At 42.8% G+C, this 27,921-nt stretch overlaps 2 protein-coding genes across 2 annotated transcripts in view; one reads left to right on the plus strand and one right to left on the minus strand.

Moving 5' to 3' along the window:
- LOC146783979 (uncharacterized) overlaps positions 1-27,921 on the plus strand; it is a 778,724-nt gene that overhangs the window by 354,068 nt on the left and 396,735 nt on the right. The window lies entirely within an intron of this gene.
- The window catches only part of PITPNB (phosphatidylinositol transfer protein beta), a 624,814-nt gene continuing 609,411 nt past the window's right edge, over positions 12,519-27,921 (minus strand). The window contains exon 11 of the mRNA XM_085636212.1: positions 12,519-13,124. Within this exon, the coding sequence (XP_085492338.1) occupies positions 13,074-13,124 (51 nt within the window). The 3' untranslated portion in view covers positions 12,519-13,073. The remainder of the gene's footprint in view (positions 13,125-27,921) is intronic.

Raw genomic sequence — 27,921 nt, forward strand, 5'->3', positions numbered from 1 at the left:
ACCGCAGCACCTATTGGCCCCTCATGGGCTTCGTGGGCCCTCGCATGACATTCAACATCACAAAGATGAACATTAAAATCGCCCATAAGGACGATCTCGGAACCAGTGTTTTTTTTATGACTGTACTCTAAAATAAAACGTTGCAAAACGGCCACATGTTGATTAAAATCAGCACGATCCCTAGAGTTATAAAAATTAATCATTAGGATTTTCAAAGAATTGGAGACAGACCATTCAACACAGAGAAAGTTATGCGAGCCAGAGACCAGACGAGTGAACGTGCCCTTCAAATGTAGTGCAAAAAGAAATATTAAACCCCCTTTCGCTCGTCCCGCCCCACCCATAACTGCCGGTACAGCAAAACTAGAATAGCCATCCAGACAGAAGTTACTTGAGGGGTCCCATGATTCCTGCATGGCAATGATATCATAATTACCTAAAAAAATCAAGCCAAATTGCATTCGCTCTCTTGGATCTAATCCCAGCAACATTCCAGCTAATTAATTTACAGCTAACCCCTACAGCAGGGTTTACGGAACAGGGTACAGGTGGCTGGTCCGAAACTGTCAGTCAATCATTTGCCTCCAAATTAGACTGTGGGGTATAGCGATTATTCAAAATCAGATTGGAGGGATGGGGCGAAGGAACATTAGTGGGTAGCTGCCAGAGTCCAAGCCTCGACGTCTCCCCTGAGCTATGAGACCCCACTGTGGTTGGTTGTCGGCAAGAAGGTTGTGACCTAGGGGGTGGGGGGAGAATGTTTTTGGCAACACGAGCTTCATCCGAATAACTGTGTGTGCCGCGTAACAATTTAGCTGGGGGTGGGTAGAAAAACCCTAGGGGAACTGGTCTAATTCCCTTATGCACTACCTCTGACCCATCCCAAAACAGTCTGTCTGCTATATCGGGGCTATAGTGCTGAATCAGTCTAAAAATAAGACTGAAATTTGGCCCATATCAACATCAGGTCCTCCGACAGATCAGAGAGTTAACAGGGATTTGGCAAAAGATCTAGATGAATATTCCCCTCATGAGGACCTAGAACAAAGGGAATACTAAACTAATCCCTCTATATACAACTATATATAAACCTCATTATTTACAAGTAATCCATAACAACAGACTCAATTTCTTGCTTTTATCTATTGTTTCAGAGCATAAGAAATGGTCAAACACAGGTTCAGTATCGAATTAGAACCATCACACAAGAGAACAAAAATCAGTAATTCACAATAACATCTCATTTAAGGCGCATGAGTTGAGTGGATAGAGCAAGAGATAATAGTGCATTATAACATGATAAATGCAAAGTCAATATTTCATATGAACCTAAGGTAACTATAGCACAGCGTGCCAATAGTCGGAACGCGACCCCTCCGGCCAGAAGGGAAAGCTGGGGCAATCCTCACAAAGATATGAAAAGTAAAGTTAAGGAATCAGCTTGCATACAGCATCAGCTAAAGAACCTCAAAGAAATAGCTCACACGAACGCCTAGTACAGAAATCTCGTTTTGACCCAACCAAAACATGGAATCTAACACTAATAGTTATACTCTAAAATTATAAGTCCAACCCTACTCTTGTTTCAAAAGCAGGGAAAGTCTTTATCCTCATTGGTTAGAAGCATGGGTTGTCAAGTCACACCACTCTCATCGCTCTTTTCTCTCAAAAGTTCTTTGTTCATACTCATGGTGTCATCATTGTCCTTCAGCAAAGGAAATCAAAATCTTCTCTTTTCTCAACACACGCGCATAGGAGCAAAAAAGAACACAATAGTCATCTATGAAGAATAAAACACATTTTTCTGCATTTCTACAAGCAAAATTAAGCCTAATGACAGCTTTTTAGAGGCCTTCTTTGCAAGCGTGCAGTTTTCTCTAGTAGAAATAAACAGATTCAGTTATTTGCTCAAAATAAAAGCTCCATTTCAATATTTCGTTAATCTAATATAAATGCAATCATTTTATGTAATTTAATATTTGCTTAGTTAAACACGTTTTCTTTCACATTTGCTCATGATAATAACGTAATTTTCTCCTTCTTTTGCTGTCTTTTTATGCAGGAATCATTTGTGGCCTACTTAAACCAATTGTCATTTTCCCGCACTTTTCTCATTTTCTTTCACAAATCTGAGTTAATAATACTCTTTCTGGTTAATCATTAATGAAACGCTATTAATAATTTTCACACAATGTGAGGTTTAATCCGAGCAGGTTTATTTACGAAAAACCCTGCTCCATCACTGACACCCAATATCTTTTGCCACACAGGCTGTTTTCCGTTTCTCAGTCCTGATGAAGAGCTGCGGTGATGTTATATAAACACATAACCTGGATGGGTTGAAACGTCGATGATAATTAGTGGTCCTCCTTACCTCTAATCTAGACATTTTAGTCTTGATATTTGTGTATTTCATATTTCGTTATTGTATATGTTAAGTAACGGTAACAGGGAAGCAGAAGTTAATTGAGAAACAGTTCGTCCATGCAATGCGTCTCAATATATTCCATTCTTTTCTAAAAGGGTTTCAAATAAGACTTGATCAATTGAACATCAGAGCTGACTCCTAATTATTTCAACACAAGTTCTACCCCAATTTCTGCAGTCATGGCATCACAAATAAGACCCTGTTCCAGCTTGCAGTTTACTGCTACATATTTGGAATAGTCATATTGAGTGTGACAGGGCACAGCCATTTGACACATTAATACAATGCTGCTTTCAGCATTGTATTATTTAATATCAGAAATCCCATATAAGATAGTGTTTATAGCTTTGCTTGTAAGATATTAATAGTACTCGGGACATGGACCACAGTAGATCCTCTTTGAAAATAAAACTAAAATGCTTATAGTTTTAAGCAGTCACCATATGCTCAAGGTGCCAAACAAATCTAGAACTTGTTTTTCTATAGAGAACAAATTTTGCTTGTCACTGTTAATAATCATATTGCTGTTCTTATAATATGTCAAAAATGGCTGTGATGGAAACAGTGCATGTTTTTCAATACTTAAAGCAAGTCTGCCAAAAATAAAGGAAACAGCAAGGCGAAACACACACTCTTGTTTAAGGCCATTGTGAATATCTATACTACTGGACTAAGTGCCTTTCTTATTCAGCTGGATGTGGATTCCATTCTTTGATAAGTTCAGCAATATTACAGTTTTCTTCACAGGGTAATGTTGTCCACTTGTGGGCCTCTGGAGGTTGTTCCTGCTGCTGAGAGCAACTAGAGAAGCATGACACATCCAAACTGGTTTCCGATGCAACACCGCCATGCTGGAATAATTCCCACGCATCATCATCGTGTCGCTGAAGAAACAGACGCAGTGCTGCCTGCAGCTGGGAAAATCGCCGCACACCAAGTCTTGTGCACTTATCTCCGCAGTCCAAGATCACTGTACCGATTCAGACGCAGGCCCTGCAGGGCGACTGCAAGAACCGATGCATTATGGGACCGTGGCTGGAGAGATCAATGCAGCACCGCTGCCGAAGCATCGAGAACAGACGCATCCCCGAATCACCATGCATCGCACCGGGGCGCCAAGACTACAACAACGCAGGGGCCGCAGTAAGAAACCAACGCATCACCTCCCCGCACAGTAAGAAACCCACACATCACCTCCTCTTCAGTAAGGAACCGATGCATCACCTTCCCCATGAGGCATTAAGGAACCGATGCATCATCTCCCCTGGAGCAAGAAATCGACGCATAACATTACGTGTGCATAAGGAACCAACACATCACCTTCCCTGCAGCTGATTTTGATGCATCCAAGGGACTTTGTGTTGAAAGTGTTGCATCTATAGTTTGCAATGGACAGAACTGTTTTTACCTTTTAAAAGTCATATCTTGATAACTGAATGTTGGATTTTTGTCGTTTTGGTCTTGTTTGGTTTAGATAAATATTACTTTTTTTCTAAACTGGTGTGGCGTTCATTTGTGTTTTCACTGTATTATTTTATGTGTGCACAAATTCTTTACATACTGCCTCCGAGATAAGCCTGTCTGCTCATACCAAGCTACCAAGGGGGTGAGTAGGGGTTGTCAAAGGGTGTAACTCCCTTATTCTGAATACAAAGGTGCAAACCATTGCCAACTAGAGACCCCAATTTCTAACAAACATCAAGAAAAATAACAGATGACGTGGTCAGAAAAAAGAGGAACCTTTCATTACATGAAACAGGAAACATTATGAACATAATATAATTTGACAATTATTAGAGAAATGGATCAGTAACAAAGGAAATGCACAGACAAGATCTACATCTTTTGGGTTCATGAATAGGCATAGTTTCGCTAATTAGTTTAATATAACTTGAACAGTTAAGCAGAGGTGATGCTAGGTTGTAGAAGACTGATCTATATTTCAGCTTCAAACACTAGAAGTACAATTTAGGCTACAACTGCCAATCTGTGTGTTAAGAATGAAGATATGCTTGATTTAATGATGTCTTTCACATAAATCCCCTCATTTAAATAGCTAAATGGGATGTCATTGACTATAGAAAATGAAGTAGCCTTGATTACTTAAGACTGAACAGATGACCACTTGCTAGGGCATGATCTTGGTAATACAGACAACTACCTCCTTATGTACCTCCTGCAGGCCACAATGAATCCCCAAAAGAAGAAAATGGCTAACTGATTATTTACCACTAAGAGATTGTAAAAAGAGCCCTAAACTAAAAGGAGACAATGCTCCAGTTCTTTGATACTTCTGTTATCAACCGTGTTTCACATTAGCTGCTAACTGTAAACTCATTACTGAATGGGGTTGTTTGATTCGGTTTTACAAAGAGACTGCCTCTCCTTAACATGTACAAAGGTGATTTATTGAGGAATGTTAAGGATAGGTTGGTAGAGAGGACTGCAGATTGAAAAGGAGCAAATTGACAATTCATGTGGGTGACAAACATTTTGATCTTAAAAATAAATTGTGGAACTAGAAAATATGTGCCATGGTTTTCAGATATAGCTATAATACCATGAAAAACTAAAACCATATTTTAATATTTGTGTTTAACATATTAGAAAACAACAACATACACATACCTAAATACATGTCTTTACTTTCCTAGAAAGCACACTTTTCTTTTTGCTCAAAAAGACAGACAACCGTTTCTGGAAAAAGAGTTTTCATTTGGGCAAATAGCTTCAGTGCAATAATCACAACCAAACACATTTCTAAATACATTCTCAAAACAATTAATCTGATTTATCTTCCACACCTTAAAGAGGAACACCTATTGTGTAGAAGTCTCACATTTTTAGAGATAACTCTGAAATTAATGCAAAGTTTAAGGAAAAGAGTTCCATCTTAACGAAAAAACGGAGCTCATGATACTAGAAATCTTACTATTCAGGCACCCATGACACAGTAGCCTCTTTGCATGGGAAACCCACCTATTCCCAAACCAGCCTTAAAAACTTTGGGGGTCTGGCAGGAGAATACAATGCCGGTCCAGAAAATTGTCAGGAATATGCTTCTCTCTTCTTAAAATGTTAAGGAAGATTATTGAGGTGATCCCTGTGCACCTGGAAAAAAACGGTCATTCAGTCCCTTATAATCTCGTGCTTGGACTACGGCAACTCACTTTATGTGGGTGCCCCTAAATATGTGACGAAGAAACTCCAGGTGGTGCAAAATGCGGCAGCCAGACTTCTACTAAAAATTCCTAAGCGTACATCTATTAAAGATTCCCTGAAACAGTTACACTGGCTGCCTAACGAGATAAGAATAAAGTTTAAGTTCCTCTGCATGGCCTATAGGGCCATCAATAAAAAAGGCCCATTAAAGCTTAGACAATAGTTGTCCAGGTACACCCCGACCAGACACTGAAGATCTTCCCAGAAACAGCTCCTCAGGACAACCAGAGCCAAAAGAGCTAGGTGGGGAGGCAGATCATTCGCCCATCTGGTGCTGAGGATTTGGAATGCTCTCCCATTTGACGTTAGAACCCTACCTAACGAAACCTCCTTCAGAAAACATCTTAAACTCTGCTGTTTCCCTTGTAGGTAACAGATGGACAGAGCTCTGCAAACGGTACTCTTTAGCGCTGGGAAGCCTTCAGGCAGCCATGAGCTCTACAAATTCCAAACATAAACAACATAAACATCTTTCAGACAATGTAAAGACTTAACATTTAAATGCTGTATTAGGTTTCCATTCCATAAAAGAGGGTTAATGTGTGGTGTGGTCTTTGAGTTAATCAAGGTATTATCTCTGATTTTGCAGCAAACATTATGTAATTGGATTTTGAAAATACTAATTGCCCTTAAGGCGGATTACAGTTTTATGATATGTTATACTCTATACGATTTTGAATGTACAATCTATATAAACTGCATAAAAGAAAAATAGAATAATCTATTTACACACAAGAAGCCCAACTGATGCAGTATCCTTTCACTGTGTAAGGAAATTATTTCTTTCAAAATTAAAATACTCTGCATTTTACAACAGCAAGACATGCTATGCATTGTGAAGACAGTTTTGCTAAATGTGACTTAAGTTATCTTAGAAGACAGTAAAAATGCACTTAATTTAAGAAATGTATTTATTACTCACTTTAAGACTTTTAAAAGTATTTTCACAGAAGACACTCTCCAAGTGAGCTAATATTTTAGCACTCGCTACAAGCTTCCTCTGAATTTCCATATGTGAAACAACAATTAAAATCATATTAACAAATCAAGAGTAAAAATGTACTGATGTTCTGAAATCCTGATTCTGATTTCACTAACTAATCAAAATGTAGTGATAAGGAGATATCTGGCTTTTCCAGATTACAGAGAAGAACATGTAAAAAACTGTTTTTACAGTATACCTTTAAGAACCATATTGCCATATTAAGTGCACATCAACTTAACTACAATAGCTGGTTTGTAGTAAATGGGGGATCAATAGAAATATTCAATCATTAATATGTGTGGGTACAATATGGAGTACAACATCGGGGTGAAACAAAACCGTCTTTGAAACTATTAACCTTCAGCTGACACTTTTTACTGATGCAGGAAAAAAAAAAACACAAATGATGTTTCCGTCATATTCAAGAAAAATCATCAGAAAATAAAGAAAATGCACTCACCTGCAGTAACCACAGCACTCCTAGTCCAATAAGGCAGCCTTGAATTCTTGTGAAACATGCACCACCTTTTGGTAGATCTAGGAACTGTGCCAGTGGGAACAAAACACATGTTTTACTCCCACTGGCTCAAACCCATGAGTAGTGTATCATCGCCCTTTAGTTATTCATATACACTGGTAACCTCAAGAGCCCTTACATCAATAGCAGAATGGGAATACCGGTTGGGAGCCAGCAAGCTTACTAGTGGTACCACTTTTATTTGCGATCAAGTTGATTATGTTTCCAACCCATAATAACAGATGAGAATATGATGATGAGCACTTTGCCCACTGCAGGTCAAGTAGATTACAAAGGAATAACTGGTAAAAGTGAAGATATGCAATGAGCTTCCCTACAAAGAATGATGTTCACAAAATGTATTTAGGTGACCTTAAAAGTGCCCTTACAAATAAGCTGCACCATAAAAACAAAGAAACGTGTGGAGCATGTCTCATATGCAAATTGTAGAAAGCCTCATTAGATTTTAACAAATAGAGTAGGACAGAGAACTGTGAGAAACAGTGGACGTGATTTGGAAATCTGAACTTTCAGAAGAAGAAGAATTGTCATGGTAGAAAGTACATGCCAGTCTGACTTTACACACTTAAAGAATGCCTATTATCAACATGTGACCAAGATTTATAAAAGTGTTTTTCACATGCCGAAACCTGCCTCTGCCGCACAGATTAGATTAGAACTGGGCCTTTTAAATTATGATATCTCCAGCTTAGGTGCCTACTTAAATCTGTGCTATTAGCTAAGGCAGGCTGAAGCTGGGTCCCTTGAGTCAATGTTGTGGTTGGACATTAGCTTTAACAATCCAAGTGGGACCTACAGTAAGTTCTTCAATGAATGTGTACAGCAATTTTCAGCAGGCGACCTTTGGAACCTAAATCCCAGTCAATCAGCCTTTAAAACTAGCATCAAGAAGCGCTTACGCATGCTGTCCCATACCACCGACAAAGCTTTTCTTGCCAAATGCAAGCAGGCATGGGCAGTAATTAATTCTTATCAGGTGGCTTCACCGTCGTCATATCTGTCCTGCACATATCCTTTGTATCTAAAATCGCGATTTATGGCGCTTAGACTGGGGGAATGGCACCTGCTGAAACATTTACCTATTTGGCGTCGCACGACAGACAACCAACAGTGCAGGGGCTGCGGGGCCCCAGTGGAATCTATGGAGCACGTTGTATGCCTCTGCCCCGCACTTTTGACTCAGGGCAGATTAAAATTGAGGCCAGAATGGAATAGACTGGGAGTTTGGTCCTGTAGGCAGGCAATTATTGCGGCTTTGAACCCAGAGAACACAGTCTTAAACAAACATACGTTTTACATTTTTTATTCACTATGTATATCGTAAATTTAACCAGCAAATTGCAGGCCCGGTAGTAATTTTAAAGAGGGCTACAGGTGACTAAAACAAAACTGTAGACCCACAAAGCCTTACTCTGGTCTCCCCTGTGTTCTCTGTGCCTGCAATACTAGGGTATGCGAACCTGATGATTCTTCATCGATATTGACATTTGACGGTTGTTTTAATGAAATGTTCACACTCTCTGGGTCTCTTTGTAATTCTGGGTCTTCTTCACAGATTCTGACAGTAACACCTACTTTTTTGTTACATTATCAATCTTTTGAAAAAAACATTTTTCTGCTACTTACTTTTAAAACTCACATTTTTATATCACTTTGGTCATTTTAATTACTTATTCTGTATATGTATGGTATGTATGTCCTGCTTTTATGATTATATTTTTAATCAAATAAAGTTACTACTTAAAAAAAAAAAGAAAAATGAAAAGAATACCTATTATGTAAGGGAATAGATCAATCACTTTATCCTACAAAAAGCCACTGACTGACAATGAGATTTCACCATAATGGTATGACAATAAGATACAAATTCTCATGTTGTTCCCTCATCCGGAGGGGGAGTGGAATTGGAAGACTAATACATTTGTGAAACTCCTCCCAAGTAACTAATTTAGCTACAAGATTAAACAGGACTATACACCTCGTGCCAAAACAGGATCAAGTAAGCTTTCAGATGATAAGTAAAAGAAAAATAAGAAGAAAATCCCATTTCGCCTGAAAACTAGATGAGACATAGATTAAAATCATCAAACTGAACATTCACCACTAGTTCAGCTGAACATCTGGATGACTGTGGATGAATTGAAAATGAGCAAACACACAAAAGAACTTCCATGACCTGTCTATGAGGTAGCAGTCTCCCAGAGAACTCTTATGCGTGTATGACGCTTACCATTAACTTTAGCATTGTCTCTAGAAACAAATATGTTGACTCAAGGAACAATCATTGTCAAAACGATGCTTTCAATCTGTGGATGGTGTAAAGGAGTCTGCATGTCAATGTTTCACTCTAAACAATAAACTGTGATGAGGGAACCATGATGGGGGTTGGTCTGCTTTAATATTTGAAACAGTTGGCTCTAGGAAAGAATGCTACTCCAATGGGTTGGAATTTCACAGGCTTGTGTTAGTCTATACAGACACAAACGTCCTTTCCCTTTGGATCAGGAAGAGCGAAACTCAAAGGTAGGCAATGGCCTTTAACTGAAGCTTACTGATGTGAAACTGCTTGTTTTCTGATGAGCGGCGACCGGTATTTAAAAGTTTTGATTTGATACTACAATCAAAAATATTAGTGAGACACTATTCAAATAGTGACATAAGCAGACTAGAATACACCTGGGAGAAAATGTGGGCAGAATTGTATTGCAGTTTCATGAGTGGAAGATTTGTGAAGCCACTATATTGTTGATATTTATACAGTCATGCACATTCTGTCTTGCAGAACTACTTGAAGGCAGGACAAAATCAAGTGTAAGCCCCTCCACCATCCTCACAGAAAATAATAATAAAAGGCGGCCCAATTTCATGTCGATCCCAAAGAAGCATTATTGTCATAGCAGCTGCAGGGGAGGGTTCAGTAAATCAACTATCTTTACCAACCCAGAAGATGAAAGAAAAGGTCATTACTATAGTCTGTCTGCCTGGATAAGTGAGACCTGTATGAGGTGAAGTAATACTAGGTAGCACACATTCCTACACTTGTGGAATGATCCCATATAAATTAATCTCAAAGAATGCACCAAGCTTGTGGAAAAAGAAGAGCTCTATACTGCTGGAAGTCTTTACCACTCATTCTTTTCTGCATAGATCTTGGTGGAGACAGAGAAATAGGTCTGCATTTCAGGAATTCTAGTGGGTGAAAGAATAGCATGCATTGAGAATGCTTAAAAGTTACAATTTAGCCCTGACATAGTTAACAACAGTTGTAAAATTATCAAGGGGGTACTTGACAAACTCAACTCAGAGAAGACTGAAGTTCTCATCCTGGGCTCCACCCCCTCTGCCTGGGACGACTCCTGGTGGCCCGCAGCACTTGTAAGCCCCCCATACCCACAGCCCATGCATGATACCTCTGCATCATCCTGGACTCCTTGCTCACCATGAACTGCCAGATCAACGCTGTCTCATCATCCTGCTTCTCCACGCTATCTCTGCTCTGTAAGATCTTCAAGTGGATCCTCACCAAGTCTGGAAAAACAGTCACCCACACACTCATCAGCACCAGAATCGACTACAGCAACATACTCTATGCCGGCATTACCAAGAAACTCAAGAAACTGCAGAACATTTAGAATGCCTCTGCAGACATATTCTCAACATCCCCCACAGCAGCCACATCGCCAGCCACCTGAGAGACCTCCACTGTCTCCAAGTCAACAAAAGAATCACCTTCAAGCTCCTCACATACGTCTACAAGGCCCTTTGCAATATTTGACCTGCGTACCTTAACCACCGCCTCGCATTCCACGCACTCACCAGAAACCTCCGCTCTGCCCAACTGGCCCTGGCTACCGTCCCCCATATCTGCAAGACCACAGCCAAAGGAAGATCTTTCTCCTACCTTGCAGCAAAGACCTAGAAAACCCTGCCTCTCTACCTCAGGCAAGGTCACTGCCTCAATTCAGGAAGGACCTCAAGCCCTTGCTCTTCAACTGAACCACAGTGCCTTCGACAGATCAGCATTCCCTCCATCTACCCCTGCCCCCCCCCCCCAGTGCTTTGAGACCCTTACAGGTGAGTAGTGGCACTTTAAGGCTACAGTTCAGCACATCAATATCCAGGTTAACTAAGTTGACAGTTCTGAGAGTTTTAGAATTAGTCTGGCCACGAGTCTGCTAGATATTCAGTGAGGGAGCAAGCAAAAGCCTAGTCATCTTCACCTTGTTTTGCCACATAACTACATTCGTAATACTTTTAAAAATAATGGAAAGAGGGAATGAGGTTACAACAATAAAGGTGTTAGACATACATACTAAATATAGCACTGCACTAGGTGCACCATAGAAATATGGATAAACCCCACAAAAATAGATGTATTGATAAAGGCCCTCAAACGTGTGACCTGTCATTCGTGAACTCAATCAAAAGTAGCTATCCCAACAGATTATACATTTTCTAAGCTGTTATCCATCATAAACTATCTCCCAAAAAAGTCTTCAGTTCTTGAACTTTTAGATTTATGGCATGGAACCAGGCAAGCAATCTTGAAAGAAGTTACAGAAGAAAAGAAATATGCATGCAGAATAAAAAACGAAAAGTTCCACATCAGTCTGTGAAGTAGTGATGTGCTCACAAAAGACAGAAAGAAAGAAATTGTGATACAAAAGATGTTAATGTATTGGAGCCAGTCAGGGACATAGTTGACATGCTGTGCAGCCAGTTGATTAATATCTTTAAACTAAGGCACCGCTCCATGGTCCTCTACAAGGTGCTACAATGGTTGAAAGAGTTGGGAGCAGCAGAAAACTGGCTTTAAGACGGTCTATATTATGCTTAAAAAAATAATGCAACTATTCCCTAGTTATATACTTTCAATGTTCACATTAAAAGGTTACAGGATCATTATATTCCCAAGTCTACTTATAATAAGTGTCAAGTAAATGGGTCAGATGCTGCATTTATCAACTTCCACTAGAAAAGAAAGCAATGAACATAATATTCAAAACTTAGTTTCAACATGCAAAGAACACGACCATAATTAAATTCCATCATGTTTTCATCTAAAATGTTAACAATTTGCAGTACTACAAACAACAACTGCTGAAAGTGGTAATTTCTGAAACATTACATACTATTCTAATGATATGATACTTTCATTTCCAGGTCACAACACACCAGACCATTTCTAGTAAGTCAATATTCGAATAATGCCATTGTTAACACAACCATAACATTTTTAAGTGCTCTAGCCGTATCAAAAAGTACCAACACATAAAATGTTGACTCCACATTTTCCAGTTTTGATACAGGAAGAACAGCTGAAACTAAAACATAGAAAACATTAATAAAAAGTAGGTGATTTATTTTATTCTTAGTTTTGAGCAGATCAGGGTTGGTGGGATTTGCAAGCAATAAACTAAGAGTTCAATCTAGTATTGGAGTTTGACAATGTTGAAAAAAAAATTCAAACTTTTCAAATTCCGCTGTTTACAATACATAACGGAAACACCTGAGAATGCATTTTATGATGTTGGAAGTCAAAACCTTATGCAAAAAGTATGTTGTAGATGAAATTCCATCAGTAACAGACTTGCTTAAAAAAACTTTTCTTTTCCCTTTTACAATACATTGGTCCTAAACTTTAAATCCACATAAATATATAGGTTACTGCTTCGAACAATTTCTATATGACGGGAAATTTAATTTAGAAGTTTTACAGTATTTACAATGAAAATATGATCCTTTACATCTTAGCTGAGGTACAGTCAATCAGTATTTTAACAGATGCCCTGTGTATGGCAGCTTGTGTGTCTATAGTATAGATACAGATATAGACACACTCAAACATCCACACAGAAGTATATGAAAAGGTCAGCGCTGCATGCAACGTGGGCAGGTCTTCATTCATCATTGGCAGCACTTGTACCTCTCACTTGACCTTGGTTACGCAGCTGTAGTGAAACAAAAAATAATTAATATTCACCATGAGACAAATTGAATGATTTAGTTTCTGGGATAGTATCAAATGAAATTGTCACCCTTTTTAACTATTAAGAATAAACAATATGGAAAAGCGTGGACATATATTTACTCTACAAAGCAATTCACTAATAAACCTGAACCACAGAACATCTTATGGTCTGGATATTTCAATCAGCTTTGTCCGTTTTCAGAGGAAGTATTTTATTTCAAGAAACTATGACAATTATTGTTTTAAATGTCACTCTCCCAAGAGCTCATGTAAAATGTAAATTACTTTCATGTAAATATTAAACAACGTTCAGAAACATTGATTTTTTTTGTAGATTTTTGGTATAAAGTAAATACAGACCCTCTGCTTAGTGTCAGACAGGATTCACAGTGAATTGGTGGAATGGCCACAAACATCTATTGTCTGCTTTAAATACGTTACTGAGAAACCCTATAATGTACCTAATAGAAATTATAAGGTAATCTTAAATGTGATCCATAGGATTAAATAAACATATACCTTTGCACAATACATTATTAAAACAAAAGGAATAGGCAAACTCAACATGTGAAACTACAGTAAGCAGCCCAATACCGCTTGCAGTATATCTTGATAAGATCATGTAAAAGGAAGAAAATGTAGATTAAAGTTAAATGCCATAAAAAGTATTACCTGTGTGCTGTTTTGGACAACTTTCAAAGCCTGTGTCTACTTTGCATTATGTTGTAGCATTATTACCAATATATGCATGCACTTCTTAGTGCGTTATTTAAAAAATGCTCCTTTGCAATGCCATGAAAAGCTTTAAAAACTTAAAAGGAAACAATTTAAAACACATGTATTGAACTTTTATTCAGATAGCGAGCAATGTACTGGTTCGTCTAGGTTTGGCGGTGGGAGTTCTTCGCCTGTTCACACTAAAACAAACATGTGTAATATATAAACAAACGTTGCTTCAATTTGCTGATGCTCACCACGGATATATATATATATATAGTATTGGGGGAAAAAATACCATGTAGCACTAGAAGCAATGACAGGCAAGAAGCCCTTTAAACACCCATAGTACAGAACATTCATCAAATTACCACAAAATGCTTTGAAGTTTAATAAAGTTGCAAACAGGAGTTAAAAGAATATAAATGCTTTGTTATATATATTTTCAAACATGAAAAAACAGCATGGTTGGGTACTGCGGGTTCACCAGTATTAATTAGCTTTTTCAAATGAGCCTAAGTTCAGTCCCTCAACTGAGACATTAGTTTTTGAAAAAAATGCATACATAGTATTCCATGTTGATGCTTTGTAACAATTAGTTATGGACGTGTAAAGATAGAATAAAGCTCAACACCATAAAAGACATTACCATTTAAATGAATGGCTAGAAATTGCAAATCCCCAACAATGCAGTGCAAAGTCAAGGAGTTCAGAGGAAGACCAAACGAGAGAACTGAAGCATGAATTGGTCCAATGATCAATTTAGTAAGTGATGCCTAAAAATCTCTGGTTAAAAGTGAATAAGAAAAGGTATCACTGTGGTACAGTCGATACACCATGAGAAATTAGCATCAAATGCTTTCTCCAACATGAGATATTGTGAAGAAGTTGTATCATTCCTTATTTCACCTCTACATTCACTAATCCCTCAATAACAGGTGAATGAAAGCATTTGTATGATGCCTTATTCAGTCTACACTTTCTCAAAACTAACAAAAAAGAGTCGTTTTTTAGCTACACAGGCAACACTACATACCTTACCTACAGCTTGTGTAAAATCTGTGGCAAAGCGCTTTGCCTGATGCTACTCAAGGGCCAACTCATAACTAGCTTACAATCTGCACAAAAAATACAAATATGGTGCGGTCCATACAGATATGGAGCCATATCTGTAGGCATGTAGCCTGAATGTAGTGTTTCTCTTCCCAGAGATCTAAAAGATTAGTGACAACTGTCCTAATTAAGTCTGTGAATAGCCGGTTTAAAGCTTAGTCGTTGAGGGCAACCATCCTCTAAGTCATCATTGAGTCAAACCTCTTAATGACATGTGGGAGTTGTATGGCTGTGCATCTAGGAAACACATTTTACCCACTTCACTGCTATGGCTTTCCCCCCTGGTTGCTAAATCCCTTTTTGGATGCTTGGGGTACCTCGTGCTTAAACCTTCATAACTTTTTATACACAAAAGTTATCCAAGCCAACATCTTGGGGGCTCTAAAGGTACACAATGTTTGTAGATTCCCCTTGAGAAAATAGCCAAGATCAAGCTAATTGTTTTTCAAAAAATGGCATCAGCAAAAGGTTTGCTGTGCCAGGATCACAATCTTCCCAGATGTCAGAAACAAGATGTATATATATATTAAAAAAAAAAAAAAGGTTTACCATAGTTTTTCTAAAAGATAGTCCATTTTCCCTACTTTTTGTAGTTTCAACCTATTCAGTAAGGAAACATTTGCACAGATCCCAAAAGGTTTTCCCAAATATACTAATCACTGAAATAAAAATTATGAAAATAAGTAAGAAAAATCTAGCCATTGGTAATATTTTCATCTGTATTTTTTGTCACAATGGCTAATTTATAAAAGCAAGATACTGTTGCATTCGTAAGACCCTTCTGGTCACAAGGATATATAGGGTTTATAGGTTTTTCATAAATAAGCAAAACCCAGAGCAAATAAATGAGCTCCAGCTTATAATGATTTTTCATCATGTACTAACTGTTCAGCAATTCATATGGTCAAATCTAATTAATGAAAAATGGGTATTAAGTCAAACTAAGTATTTCTGAAATGTGCACAAGATACTGAGTTTAGGAACAGTGGTTATTTGTAGGTCGGTAAATTTGACGTTATCCATGGTGACGCGATACAGAGGGATGTTTTGTGAAATAGGTTCTTTCTTGCACACTGGCCTACATTTGAAACCAAAAATGCAGAGAAATCCAACCGGTAATAACAAATGTTATTCTAGTTTGGATTTCTGATAAAAATGGTGCATCTCAAGATCTCCTCCTATTTCAAAATGGCGCAAGGGAGTGGACTGGTGTGCTATCCAGGAGAAAGCGGACTACGAAGCAAGAGGATGCCCGAACAAAACATGAAAGAATATGGGGAAAATGGATAGGCTCACTGGAATGATTGTCCACGACGCAACAGGGCTGGCTCCTTTTCTTTTTATACCATCTAGGGAGGGGTATGTCACTTGTTTACATGCCACAGTGGTACAAATGTTACTTTGTTTATCTTGTTATACAAAAGACCAATAAAATTGGTTATAAAAAAAAATGGCGCATGATGTGTGTGGCTGGGCCAAGCTCCTGCAACACAAAATACCCCAAAACGCATCCTGTAAACATCACATTTCACACAGCAAAACCAACCTATTTTTTTAATGGGGGAGTTACAGAATTTGGGAAGTATATCAGCTGACACTCAGAGAAACTAGTCAAACCGCAAAATTTCTAAAAGCTACACACCCATGAGACTCTGGAGTGGTCTGGCTTGCGTGAATCCCCCAAACGTTTCTCACCTACAATGCCCTTCAAACCTCAACTTAGGCAAAAAACATGCATTTTCGTCATGTTTCCATGAGAGACATTTCCGGAAGCTGCAGGGGTCCACAAAGTGCTCCCACACTAGTTGCAATAAGGATGTACCCCAATTGTCTGAGTAGGCCTAGCACTAACACCCAGAAAGGCAACATGGACAAAGTACATTTTTCCACTCAGAACTGACCCTTGTTTTGCAGTGTAGGAAGCTGTGGATTTTGGGTCTGGGCTTCGCCGCAGCCACCCTAGGAAATCTACCAAACCCAGAGATTTTTTAACACTAGACACCCAGGGGAGTCTCCTGGGATTCTTTCAACTTTGTTGTCATGACGTTGTGAAAATAATATATCACAATGGCATTGTACTCTAAGCCTAAAGTTGCAGATACACTACCACACCCATAGCGGATAAAGTACCATTGGAGTGACAGATCTTTGTCAAAGGTTTGACTCACTGAATGATTGTGTGTTTGTTCCAATAATACCTGAAGCATCTTTTCACATCCAGTAAGTGAAGAGACCTTTTAGCTGGAGTCGTTAAATTCGGAAAAAATGTTTTAAGGTAACTGGTTTGTTCAGATGAAACTTGGTTGGTATTTTTAGAGCTCATAGGCGATTGAGACAAAGCTCGTGTTGCCATTTTAAACGAATGCCCAGAAGCTCAAAAAGGGCTTGTGAAATACAGAATCACAGCCCGTGTTAATACGCTGTCGAGCCGGTATGAGACACCATGGCTGACAATGGTCACAAATAATCCAGCATAAAAAATGCTGTTATGGTGAATGAAGTCCTGTTGCCCTGAAGAATTTGCCGTACAAGTAAGGCAATGAAACATGTTGGCGTTTTGACTTCGTGTCTGTTGAATTACAGCACTTTTTACTTTTGAATTGATCCATGAGCAGAGAATAAAATTGTGGTAGTCATGGCTCTCTATCAATTTTAAACCAGGACTTTGGTGTGTAATTTTCACTCCTTTTTTCACCTTTTTTTTGCTTTCTCATGAATTTTTTTTTTTTTGAAAAATTTTATTGTGCAGAGGAAAGGTTACAAGCACGGGCCTACAACCACCAGGGCCGGCCGCTAGTAGTTAAAGTGGTCAAGCAGTTCAAGAACAATGACTGGCCCATAGGGGCTCCGCTATATTGCAAAAGATCAGACTGCACATAAGAGAAGTCATGATACACACTTTTAACACACATAACAACAAAAATAAACAAAAACAAAAACAAGGCGAAACGACATGAAATGGGCGTCGAACCACAGCCGGGGGACTCCACACCCGACCACCCGAGGGCGGTCAATAAAAGGAGGCCTGAGAGGGAGGGGGGGGGCCACGGGAGAACCAAATCTGTACGCAGATGTACGCGATAAGCAAGGAACCCTCAAGGATCAGGGGGACGAGGCAACCCCAGACGTATCCACCAGGGGGGGAGCACAGATAGACCCGCGATACACGTTCCACTGCCCCAAAATTCTACCCCATGCCCCCGGTTTACCACGAGCCACATACACAGTTTTCTCCCTGAACATGCACCAGTCCATGTTCTCCTTCCATACGGACACGGTGGGAGGCCGTTGGGAACCCCAAAGCTGCGCTATATCTCTCTTTGCGATCATGTTCCCCAAGGCCGCCCACCGAGCCTGAGCTGCATTATAGTCATTGGGCTCCCATACATTCAGAACACAGCGACGCACCTCCGGGAGCAGAGCGACCCCAGTGACTCGTCTCATAACATCATGCACCTGGCGCCAATATTTCGCCACCTCGCGGCACTCCCATAGGATGTGGAGAAAAGTGGCACTGAGCCCACAGCCACGCTTACAGAGCCCGTCGTCAGAAAACCCCATCGAGACCAAGCGGGGGCCCGTCACATAAACACGATGGAGAATCTTAAGCTGGACCAGACGGAGACGGGCCGGGATGGCCACCTCCTTAGGGGATGACAGTGCAGTCTGCCAGTCCTCGTCGTCCAACTCCACCCCATCTCCCGTCCATGCCTCCCGAAGACGCACCAAGAGGTCAGCCCGATCATTTATCAGTTTTTTGTAAATCAGAGAGATAGTACTGTCGGGGACGTGACCGTCGAGTATGCGGTCCTCGAGAGGCGAAGAAGCAGGGACCGTGGTCCCCACCCCAAAGACCGAGAGCAGGGCATGCCGAACCTGTGCATAACGGAAGAACTCTCTTTCACTAAGCTCGTGCTCGCTCTGGAGCACCGCGAAGGATTTAACCGCTCCTTTAACCCATAAGTCCCCCACTCTGCTGATACCGATCATGTCCCAGTGTTCGAAACCTTTCGTTGTCCAGAGGCTTCCCAAGCGTTCTGAGGCGAATAAAGGAGTAGCACACGTTAAACGCTCACTCCAGCCCATCGCTACGTTCGCCGCCTTCCACACACGTACCGCAATCCTAGTAGGGCCCGTGAGGGTCCTACCAGCGGATCGAGAGTAGAGCGCTCTATTATAGTTACCGCCGGGAAGCAGGAATTTATCCATCTCATATGTCGGGTTCAAACCAGGAGCATACGTAGCATGGTTAATGGCAGACAGCTGGGAGGCCCAATAGTATCGTCTAATATCAGGAAGCACGATGCCCCCGTCATACCAGGGGGGAGTCAGCTTTGCCAAAGCGATACGCGCTCGCCCGTCCCAAACCAGTCTCCTCTGCAAACTCTCCACTTCCCTAAAGTAGGCCGCCGGAATGACATTGAAGGAGTTCTGGAGTGCATAAAGAAATCTGGGAAGGGACATCATTTTAAACAGCGCCATGCGACCAAGTGGGGACAAGGGCAACTTACACCACCCTTGTCATAGCGGACCGCCGGATCCAACGAAACGTACACCCCCAGGTATTTAAAGCCGGACTGGGATATTTGGAGCGGGAGCCGAGACGGCAAGAGAGGAGGGCCACCAGAGATAGGATACACGCAAGATTTGGACCAATTAATTATCAGACCCGAATTTCTCCCGAAGGAAGTAAGGACATCAAAAAGAACATTGAGCGACTTCCGCGGCGAGATGAGGTACAAGAGAATATCATCCGCGTACAACGAGACCCGATCCTCGAAGCCCGGGGCCCACCGGAGCCCCCTGATCGAGGGCTCCCAACGGAGCCAGGCCGCGAGCGGTTCCAAGGCGAGAGCAAAGAGCAGAGGGGACAACGGGCACCCCTGCCTAGTACCCCTCCCGAGAGCGAAAGGCCGAGAAACCCGCCCATTGACAACGACCTGAGCCATTGGTCCAGCGTAGAGAAGCTTCACCCAGCTAAGAAATCCCTCCCCAAAGCCAAACTTCGCCAAGACGGCCCAAAGGAATGGCCACTCAATGGTGTCAAAGGCCATCGTGGCGTCTAAGGAAACCAATATGGCCGGTTCAGAGAAGTACTCCGCCCTAGCGAGGACGCCGTGCAGACGCCGTAAGTTGAGGGCGGTATTACGATGAGGGATGAAGCCGCATTGATCCGGATGTATCAAGTCACATATGACGCTCAGCAGGCGATTAGCGAGGACCTTAGCAAGGATTTTGGGTTCGGCATTTAGTAGGGAAATAGGCCTATATGAGGCACAGCGGTCACGTGGCTTACCATCCTTGGGAATCACCACTATAGTCGCCAGACGCTGGTCGTCGGGAAGGGAACCCCTCTCGAGCGACTCCTGAAACATACGACGGAGGAAAGGCGCGATTTTATCCGGGCGTAATTTATATAGTTCAATCGGCAGGCCATTGGGGCCCATAGCCTTGCCCGAGCGAAGGGAGCGAATCGCAGTAGCAATCTCTTCGACAGACAAAGGGGCATCCATCAGCTCGCGGTCCTCGACGGATAAGCCGGGCAGGGCAATATCCCGCAGCAGAAGACGAGAGTCGTCCTCATCTCTATCAGACACCGGGGAGTACACCGCCCGGAGGTGTTCAGCAAAACACTCCACAATCTCACCAGGCTCAGTCACACACACTCCATCCGAAACCCGAAGCTCCGGGACCACACGATTCATTCTCTCCTTCTTATCCAACCAGGCAATCAGTTTACCCGCCTTGTCCCCGGCATCATACAACCTACCCTGCTGCTCCCTATACATGGTCTTGGCAGCGTCAGTAACAAGAGACTTATATTCAAACTGCTTAAGGCTGAGGGCATGCAGCCCATCCGGAGTGACACCCGCCTCCAAGGCTGCCTCCAGCCCCGATATTTCAGTCTCCAGCGTCACCACCGCCTCATTCCTAACCCTCTTAGCATCCACTATCTGGGACAGGGCATGCCCGCGGAGCACTGTTTTGAAGGCTTCCCACAGGGACACTGAGGACAACACCGACCCATCATTCTCAAGAAAATATTGATCAATCGACTTAACCAGGCTATCACGGATCTTGGGGTCTCGCAGGTACCAAGGGTTGATAGGAGCGATCCGCCCAGCGGACCGCGTCCCAGTGTCAAAAAGCAACCACAGTGGGGAATGATCAGAGATACCCCGGGCCAGGTGTTTAACCTCTCGAATCCGGGCAGTCTGGGCCGCGGGCATAAGAAAATAATCCAATCTGGAGAGACTCCCATGGGCCCCAGAGTGAAATGTGTACTGACACTGTGTCGGATGCATTAACCTCCAACAATCCACCAGACCGAAGGTCTCCAAGAGTCCGCCGAGCCACGCCTGGGCAGCAGGGAGGGCCCTGGGCGGGTGGCGATCCAGGTCACCCGAGACAACCGAATTAAAATCCCCACCCATAAGCAAAAGACTGTCAGGAAGCCCAAGCAGCATACGACCCAAGTCTGAGAAGGTGGAGTTCTGGAGGCCCGGGGGAACATAGACCGAGATCAAGGAAATGGACTGCCCCTCCCACCTCCCAGTCAGAGCCACATAGCGCCCTCTATCGTCTAGGACTACCCTGGTGATCTCTAACGGAAGTGAAGATCGTAGGAGAATGCCTACCCCTCTAGAACCAGTGGTGAAACCAGAATGGGCCACGCGTCGGTATCCCCCCCTGTTCATGGCGTGACAAACATTACCAACCAGATGCGTCTCCTGTAAGAACACCACATCAGGAGTCAGACGACGCAAATATTGCAGCACAACACCCCGTTTGATACGGTCCCCCAATCCGTTGACGTTCCAAGACATCAATCTCAACCCGTCCCCCCCCATCCCCTCCAGTAGATCAAGGGTCCCCTAGCAAATAGCGCAACACCCGAAAATGAACCATAGCCAATACCTCGCCTTGAGAACAAAAAACACAAATCCAAACAACCCCACCCACCCGCCAACCCCCCCCCCGAATCCAACTCCCCCCACCCTGCACCCCTGCGGTCCAGAAAACCACCCCAACTTGCAGTGTGCCTGTCGCCCTACAAACCCCATTCTACGAAAAGACCCCGGAGGAGGAAAGGGACCCGTCCCCGCCCGCCCCCCACACAGATCAAAATGAAACAAAATGCACACAAGAAGTAGAACCCAGCCGAACAATACAAAATGGCAAAGTAAGGACCAAAAGTCACTCCGAAGGAGACCCGCCACCCTCGGTACCGGCAGAGGGCCCAGGCCGGTCACCCCGGTCCGGCAGCGAATCCAGCCAGTCACTCACAGTCGCAGGAGAGTCAAAAAAGGTAGTCCGATCTTCATATTCCACTCGGAGCCTAGCAGGAAAAAGCATAGAGTACTTGAGACCCAGGTCCCGGAGACGACGCTTCACCCCCTGGAAGCCCATCCGCTGTTTCTGGACAAGTTGGGTGAAGTCCGGGAAAAAGTTAATGGACGAATTCTCATATCGGACCGGGCCATGGACCCGTGAGGCCTGCAGAATCGCGTCTCGGTCTCTGTAATGAAAAAGTCTTGCAACAATAGGCCTCGGGGGGGCCCCCGGTCGCGGCCGACCACCAGGAACTCGATGGGCCCGCTCCACGGCGAAGAACTTACTCAGGCCAGCGGGGGCAAGCTGTTCGAGGATGAGCTCCTCAACCATGAGATCAACCGGGCGGTTGTCGGAAGTCTCCGGAACACCTATGACGCGGATGTTATTGCGTCGAGCCCGTCCCTCGAAGTCCTCCAGCCGCCGGGCCATCAGATCGTTGGCCGACTTGAGGTCGCCGAGAGTAGTCTGCAGGTCCGACACGTCCGCACCAAGGGAGGACGTCCGCACATCCAGCGATTGAACCCTCTCGTTGGTCTTAGAGAGATCCGCCCAAATTAGCGTCACATCAATGGCCACCGTGTCGATTTTGCGGGCCAAGGCCTCGTACTGGGTAGCGATGGTCTCCCTGATGCCATCAATGCCGCCCATGATGTCCAGCAAGGATAGATCCGGAGGAACGGACGGGCCACCACCGGCATCATCCGGGGGGACACTGGCCGTCCCGGGGGACCCTTTACCTTGAGTGTAGCGGTCCATGTTGTTAGTCTGGACCGGTCCCCCACGTAGGGATGTCTTGGTCTTACGCCTCTCGGGGTCCCCCTTGCCTCCCATGAGATCCACGCTCGCCGAAGGGGGCCACCGAGTAAGCGTCGAAGGGGCACAGGCCAAGCAGACACGGGCCGCACCAGAGGCCGCAATGTGGCGGAGCGAGGGGACCACAGTCGATGGGCACACTGGTAGCAGGCGGAAACACAAGCATCAAGTGAAGGCCAAATGAAGCCCAGCCGCACCAAGCAATTCCACTGTCCAGCCCCTCAGAGATCCAAAAGTGAAACCGAAAGTGATGGGACGGCCACTGGCACTGCCCCGCCGCCGTTGTTGTTCAACTACGCCCCGGCTCCACAGTTCACCTTCGCACCGGGCACAGCCATCGGTTGGGCCTCAAAAGTTCAAACCACCATAGATCAGGATTCCCAGGTCCGATTTGGTTTCCGAAAGGAGTTTAGTGTTCAGCCAACATTCGTCTTCCAGATTCCATCAACCAAGTCAGGATAAAGTCAGGATAAATTCCGAGGAGCAGCGAGGGTCCGGGGAGCCCTGTGCTCACGCGACCATCTTGGATGCGCGCTAGGCTCCTCCTCCCCTCATGAAATTTGTTGGTACAGTTTTCCATTTTTTCTTTGAACAAGGTGGCAACCTATGATGAGAAACGTGGCAGTACTGGTGATGATCTAACCAGTGACAGCCCGCTAAGGTGTTGCGCACGTGAGGTGCTACCTTGCTCTGCACATTTTTTCACTAACTCTCACGGTGTGGGTTGTTATAGATTTGAAATATTTTCCACAATTGACAACAGTGGCTTATAAGCTGAGGGTTCTTGCAATAATTACTGTTTTTTAAATAATTAGTACAGACATTGGTAAATCAGGAATCCACCCCACGAATATAAATAATTGGGGGTGGTTGTGAAGAGGTTAGTTTTTGAGACCTCCCCAATCCTGTTGTTACACAATTCAAAAAGATACCTCTGTATGTAGTCGAGTGGGTCTATTTTGTTATAAAGTGGTATTTTTAGAGTATATTTTGTATTGGTTCTAAGAATGACTTTGTCCTTTGAGAACTGTATGACGAGTTCCTTGTTAGTGAATACCAGGATCTCACCAACTTGTGTTGCTGAAGTTATCACCAGAAGAGAGTAACTTAAAGGTGGCTTTATGAATAGGTTCAAATGGAGATGATATCAGCTGAAAAAGCACTGTATTCAGTTTCCAGGTTGGTGGAGGCATTCAAGACAGTGGGAACATTCTGAATAAACTCTTCTAAAACTCAAACAATTCTGTGTGACCAAACAGATGGATTTGTTTGGTTTAGTGTACGTCTGAAGCGAGAGATAGCTGCCAGATGAACTCTGATGGATTCACGTTTAAGGCCAGAGTGTGCCAAATGTAAAAGCTACTGCAGTATTTGATAGGCTTAGATATGGATATGAAAAAAATTGAATCTGTTAGCAGTACACCACACACAGAATCTTTTCCATTTAACAGTATATGTATATTTGCTAACAGAGCCCTGGTTTTCGCTAAGGTTTTCTTGTGTTTCTCTGAAATGTCGAAATGTCCAAATTCATATGCACAGGAGTCAGGACACTAATTTTAGAGACCGTGGACTGAGATGAAGTACCTTACCTTTGCTTCTGGATAGGAAGTCTGTTGTCAATTTCAATAGAATTGGTGGAACCTGTGCCAGTTGCATCAGATTTAAGAACCACTATTGTCTCAGCTAGTACAGAGCTATGAGAAGTGTGCAGTGTTCTGCCTTCATTTTTACAAATAACTTGGGTATCAGGAGAATTGGTGGAAAGGCCTTTTATAAAACACATACTTTCCCAGCCTATTAAAGGTGCATTCCCTCATACATTTTTTTGTGGGTGCATGCTCCCTCTTGTGTAAAAGCAGCATTTCTTGTGGCGTTCCTTTGCAAAGAGATCTATATTTGGTTTGCTCCAGTGTGGAAATAATTGATTTAGTATGGTGTCCCTTAACTCCCACTCATTTCAGTCTAATATTCTGCTGAAGAAATCTGCCTAGTCCTTATCGATAGCTGGAAGATGTTCTGCTGTGAGTGTGACTCTTGTAAAATGCCCAATGCCTTAGTTTAAGACTTCCACTAAGAGGATCTGGCAGTGTGTTCCCCTTTGTTTCTGTATGCAGAACATGGTGGATGGTGGTGATGTCTGTTCGGCCCAACACATTTGATTTGGAAATAAGCAGGAGGGCAAAATGAAGCATCCTTCTGAATGCTCTGGACTGCAGTACATTTATATGCACAGTTTTATCCTGGTGTGTCCAGAGTACTCTTGCTGACAGCTCTTGGAGATGTTTTCCCTCCAACTTCCACAGAGGCATTGGTGGTGACAACCAGGCGACTTTGATTGCAGGAATGTAATACCTCATCCCAAGTAGTCTTCAGCTATCCACCACGAAAGAGATTTTTTCACATACTGCCTCAACACTGTTTTGTCTTTGAATGACCCAGATGTCTGTTGATTGAACAACTCTTCCTGTATAGGTCTCATAGGAAGTCTGATAATGGTATTAGCACTATGCAGGAGGACATCATTCCTAGCAGTATTTTGAGGAGGTGTACTGTTGTCTGTGTTGGATGCAGTATACGCTTTGCCAATGTTGAGAGTATAATTTGCTCAGCTAGTGACGGGAATGCTTTTTCGCTCCTGCTATCTGTTATGGCTCCCAGAAAGTGAATTTTTCCTCATGGTGTCAGAAATAACTTATTTTCATTTACTTAAGGACCTAAGGGCTTGAACCGATCAGGCATCTATTGGGTTTTGTTAGATGTTATAGATGAACCTCTGATCATCCAGTCATCCAGGTAAGGGTATATAATTTTCTAGGGTGGGCAGCCTCTAGAGCCATACATTTGGTGAAAATATGTGGGGCTGATCAGTGGCCAAAGGGAAGTACTCAAAACTGATAGTGGCAGCCAGGTACCTCAAATCAAAATAATTTGTGATATTTCTTTTGGTTGGGTATGTGGAAATATGCAAACCTTTTTTTTAAAACTTCTTTTTATTAAAACATCAGCAGTGTTAGGAAGCAACATTACCACATTACATTTTTGACAGTACATATAGAGCAGCATATTTTACATTCTAGAAAAATATGGTCTTTTCTGTCTGAACTGGGATCCAGGAGAACTGTCCCAAGAGCTACCGTACTCTCCCACCCCATCCCGTTGACATATCCTGACTTCCATTACATACCCCTATACAGCACCTACAGGTTCTATACCTTTTCCCATTTCTTCCGGCATCCTCGACTCTCATATTGTTTTCTCCGCTGCACAGCATCAGTCCATGTCCATTTTCCAATGCGCCACTGTCGGTGGTTGGCTGGCACCCTATGCCCCCGTAATATTTCTCTTGGCCACCATTGCAGCCACTAGTAACCAGATTTTTTGATACTTAGGCTATGTTTGTTCCCCAGATACACATAGAACATGCCACCGTGCCTCCATAGGTATTGTAAGCCCTAGGACTTCTAACATTAGTCGCGTCACCCTCCTCCAGAATTTTTGTATAATTGGACAGTCCCACAATATATGGAAGAAGGTGCCCTTCTGTTTACAGCACCTCTGGCAGTCCTCTGTGTGGGTGCGACCCAGCCTGAACATGAGGGTGTTGGTGGAATAAGACCTATGTAATATTCTCAACTGAACCAGTCAAAATCGTGCCCTGATTGTCACCTCCTTGGGGCTTTGCACCGCTTCCACCCAGTCGTCATCCTAAAGTAAGCCTATGTCGGTTTTCCATGCCTCCCTTAACTTCACGAGGGGGTCAGGCGAATTGTTAATGATTTTCTTATATGTACAAGACAGCGCCTTTTCGGGTATCGGGTCCAGTAGTAGTGTATCTTCAAGTAGGCTGTATTCAGGGAGATGTTCCCCCTCTTTGATATGCCTCTGTATTGAAGGCCCCAATTGTAGGTATCTGTACCGCTTTGATTCTGTTAGTTGGAACTCTATTTGCAGTGTGGAAAACGGGGACAGGGCCTGTCCCCGCCATACATATCCTAAACACATTATATCTATTAATTTTCCCTTACCAAACACTTGTAGCCTAGCTACTTCCTTGAGCATATCACTATCCCATAAGGGGGTCTGTTCCGTCAGCCTGTTATCCCACCCAAGAAATCTAGTGGTTTTTGTCCACACATTGATCACGGTATTCGTATGTGGTGGCATATGTTTGTTCACTGCGCGGCTGTAGAGTGCCCCCATGTATCCTCTTGCACCCATCTCCCAACAATGGTCCACTCAATACGCTGGGTCGTCTCTGTCCATGAACACCCAGTCATTGATAATCATTAACTGCGATGCCCAATAGTATTTCTGGACGTCTGGTATGGCCAGACCACCCTCATATACACCTCTCTGTAGCTTAGCCAATGCGATCATTGCACCCCCACCATCCCATAATAGTGTTTGTAATTCACTCTAAAGTTCCTTAAAGAATTTGTCTGGAACTGAACATGGCGTGTTCTGCAGAATGTATAGTAGTCAGGGGAGGAACATCATTTAAAAAACAGGAAATATGCAAACTTGAGATTCAAGGGTGCCATGTAATTGTTTCTCATTGGAAGGGGCAGTACTTCCTGAAAAGTGACCATGTTTGTTTCTTTAACTAAGAACTGAGTTGGCGTTAATCCAGGATAGATCTCCACTCTTTTGCAGCCTTCTTATTACCAGGAAGTATCTGTAGTAAAACATCACATTTCATTGTTCTTGTGGGACTGCCTTCAACAAAAGATGCATATGTTTTGTTTTGAGAGGGGCGCTGTTGTAGGATGTTGAATGAACTCCAGGGTATCTCGATA

This window comes from Triturus cristatus, chromosome 11 (assembly GCF_964204655.1).
Source record: "Triturus cristatus chromosome 11, aTriCri1.1, whole genome shotgun sequence".
Taxonomy (NCBI): domain Eukaryota; kingdom Metazoa; phylum Chordata; class Amphibia; order Caudata; family Salamandridae; genus Triturus; species Triturus cristatus.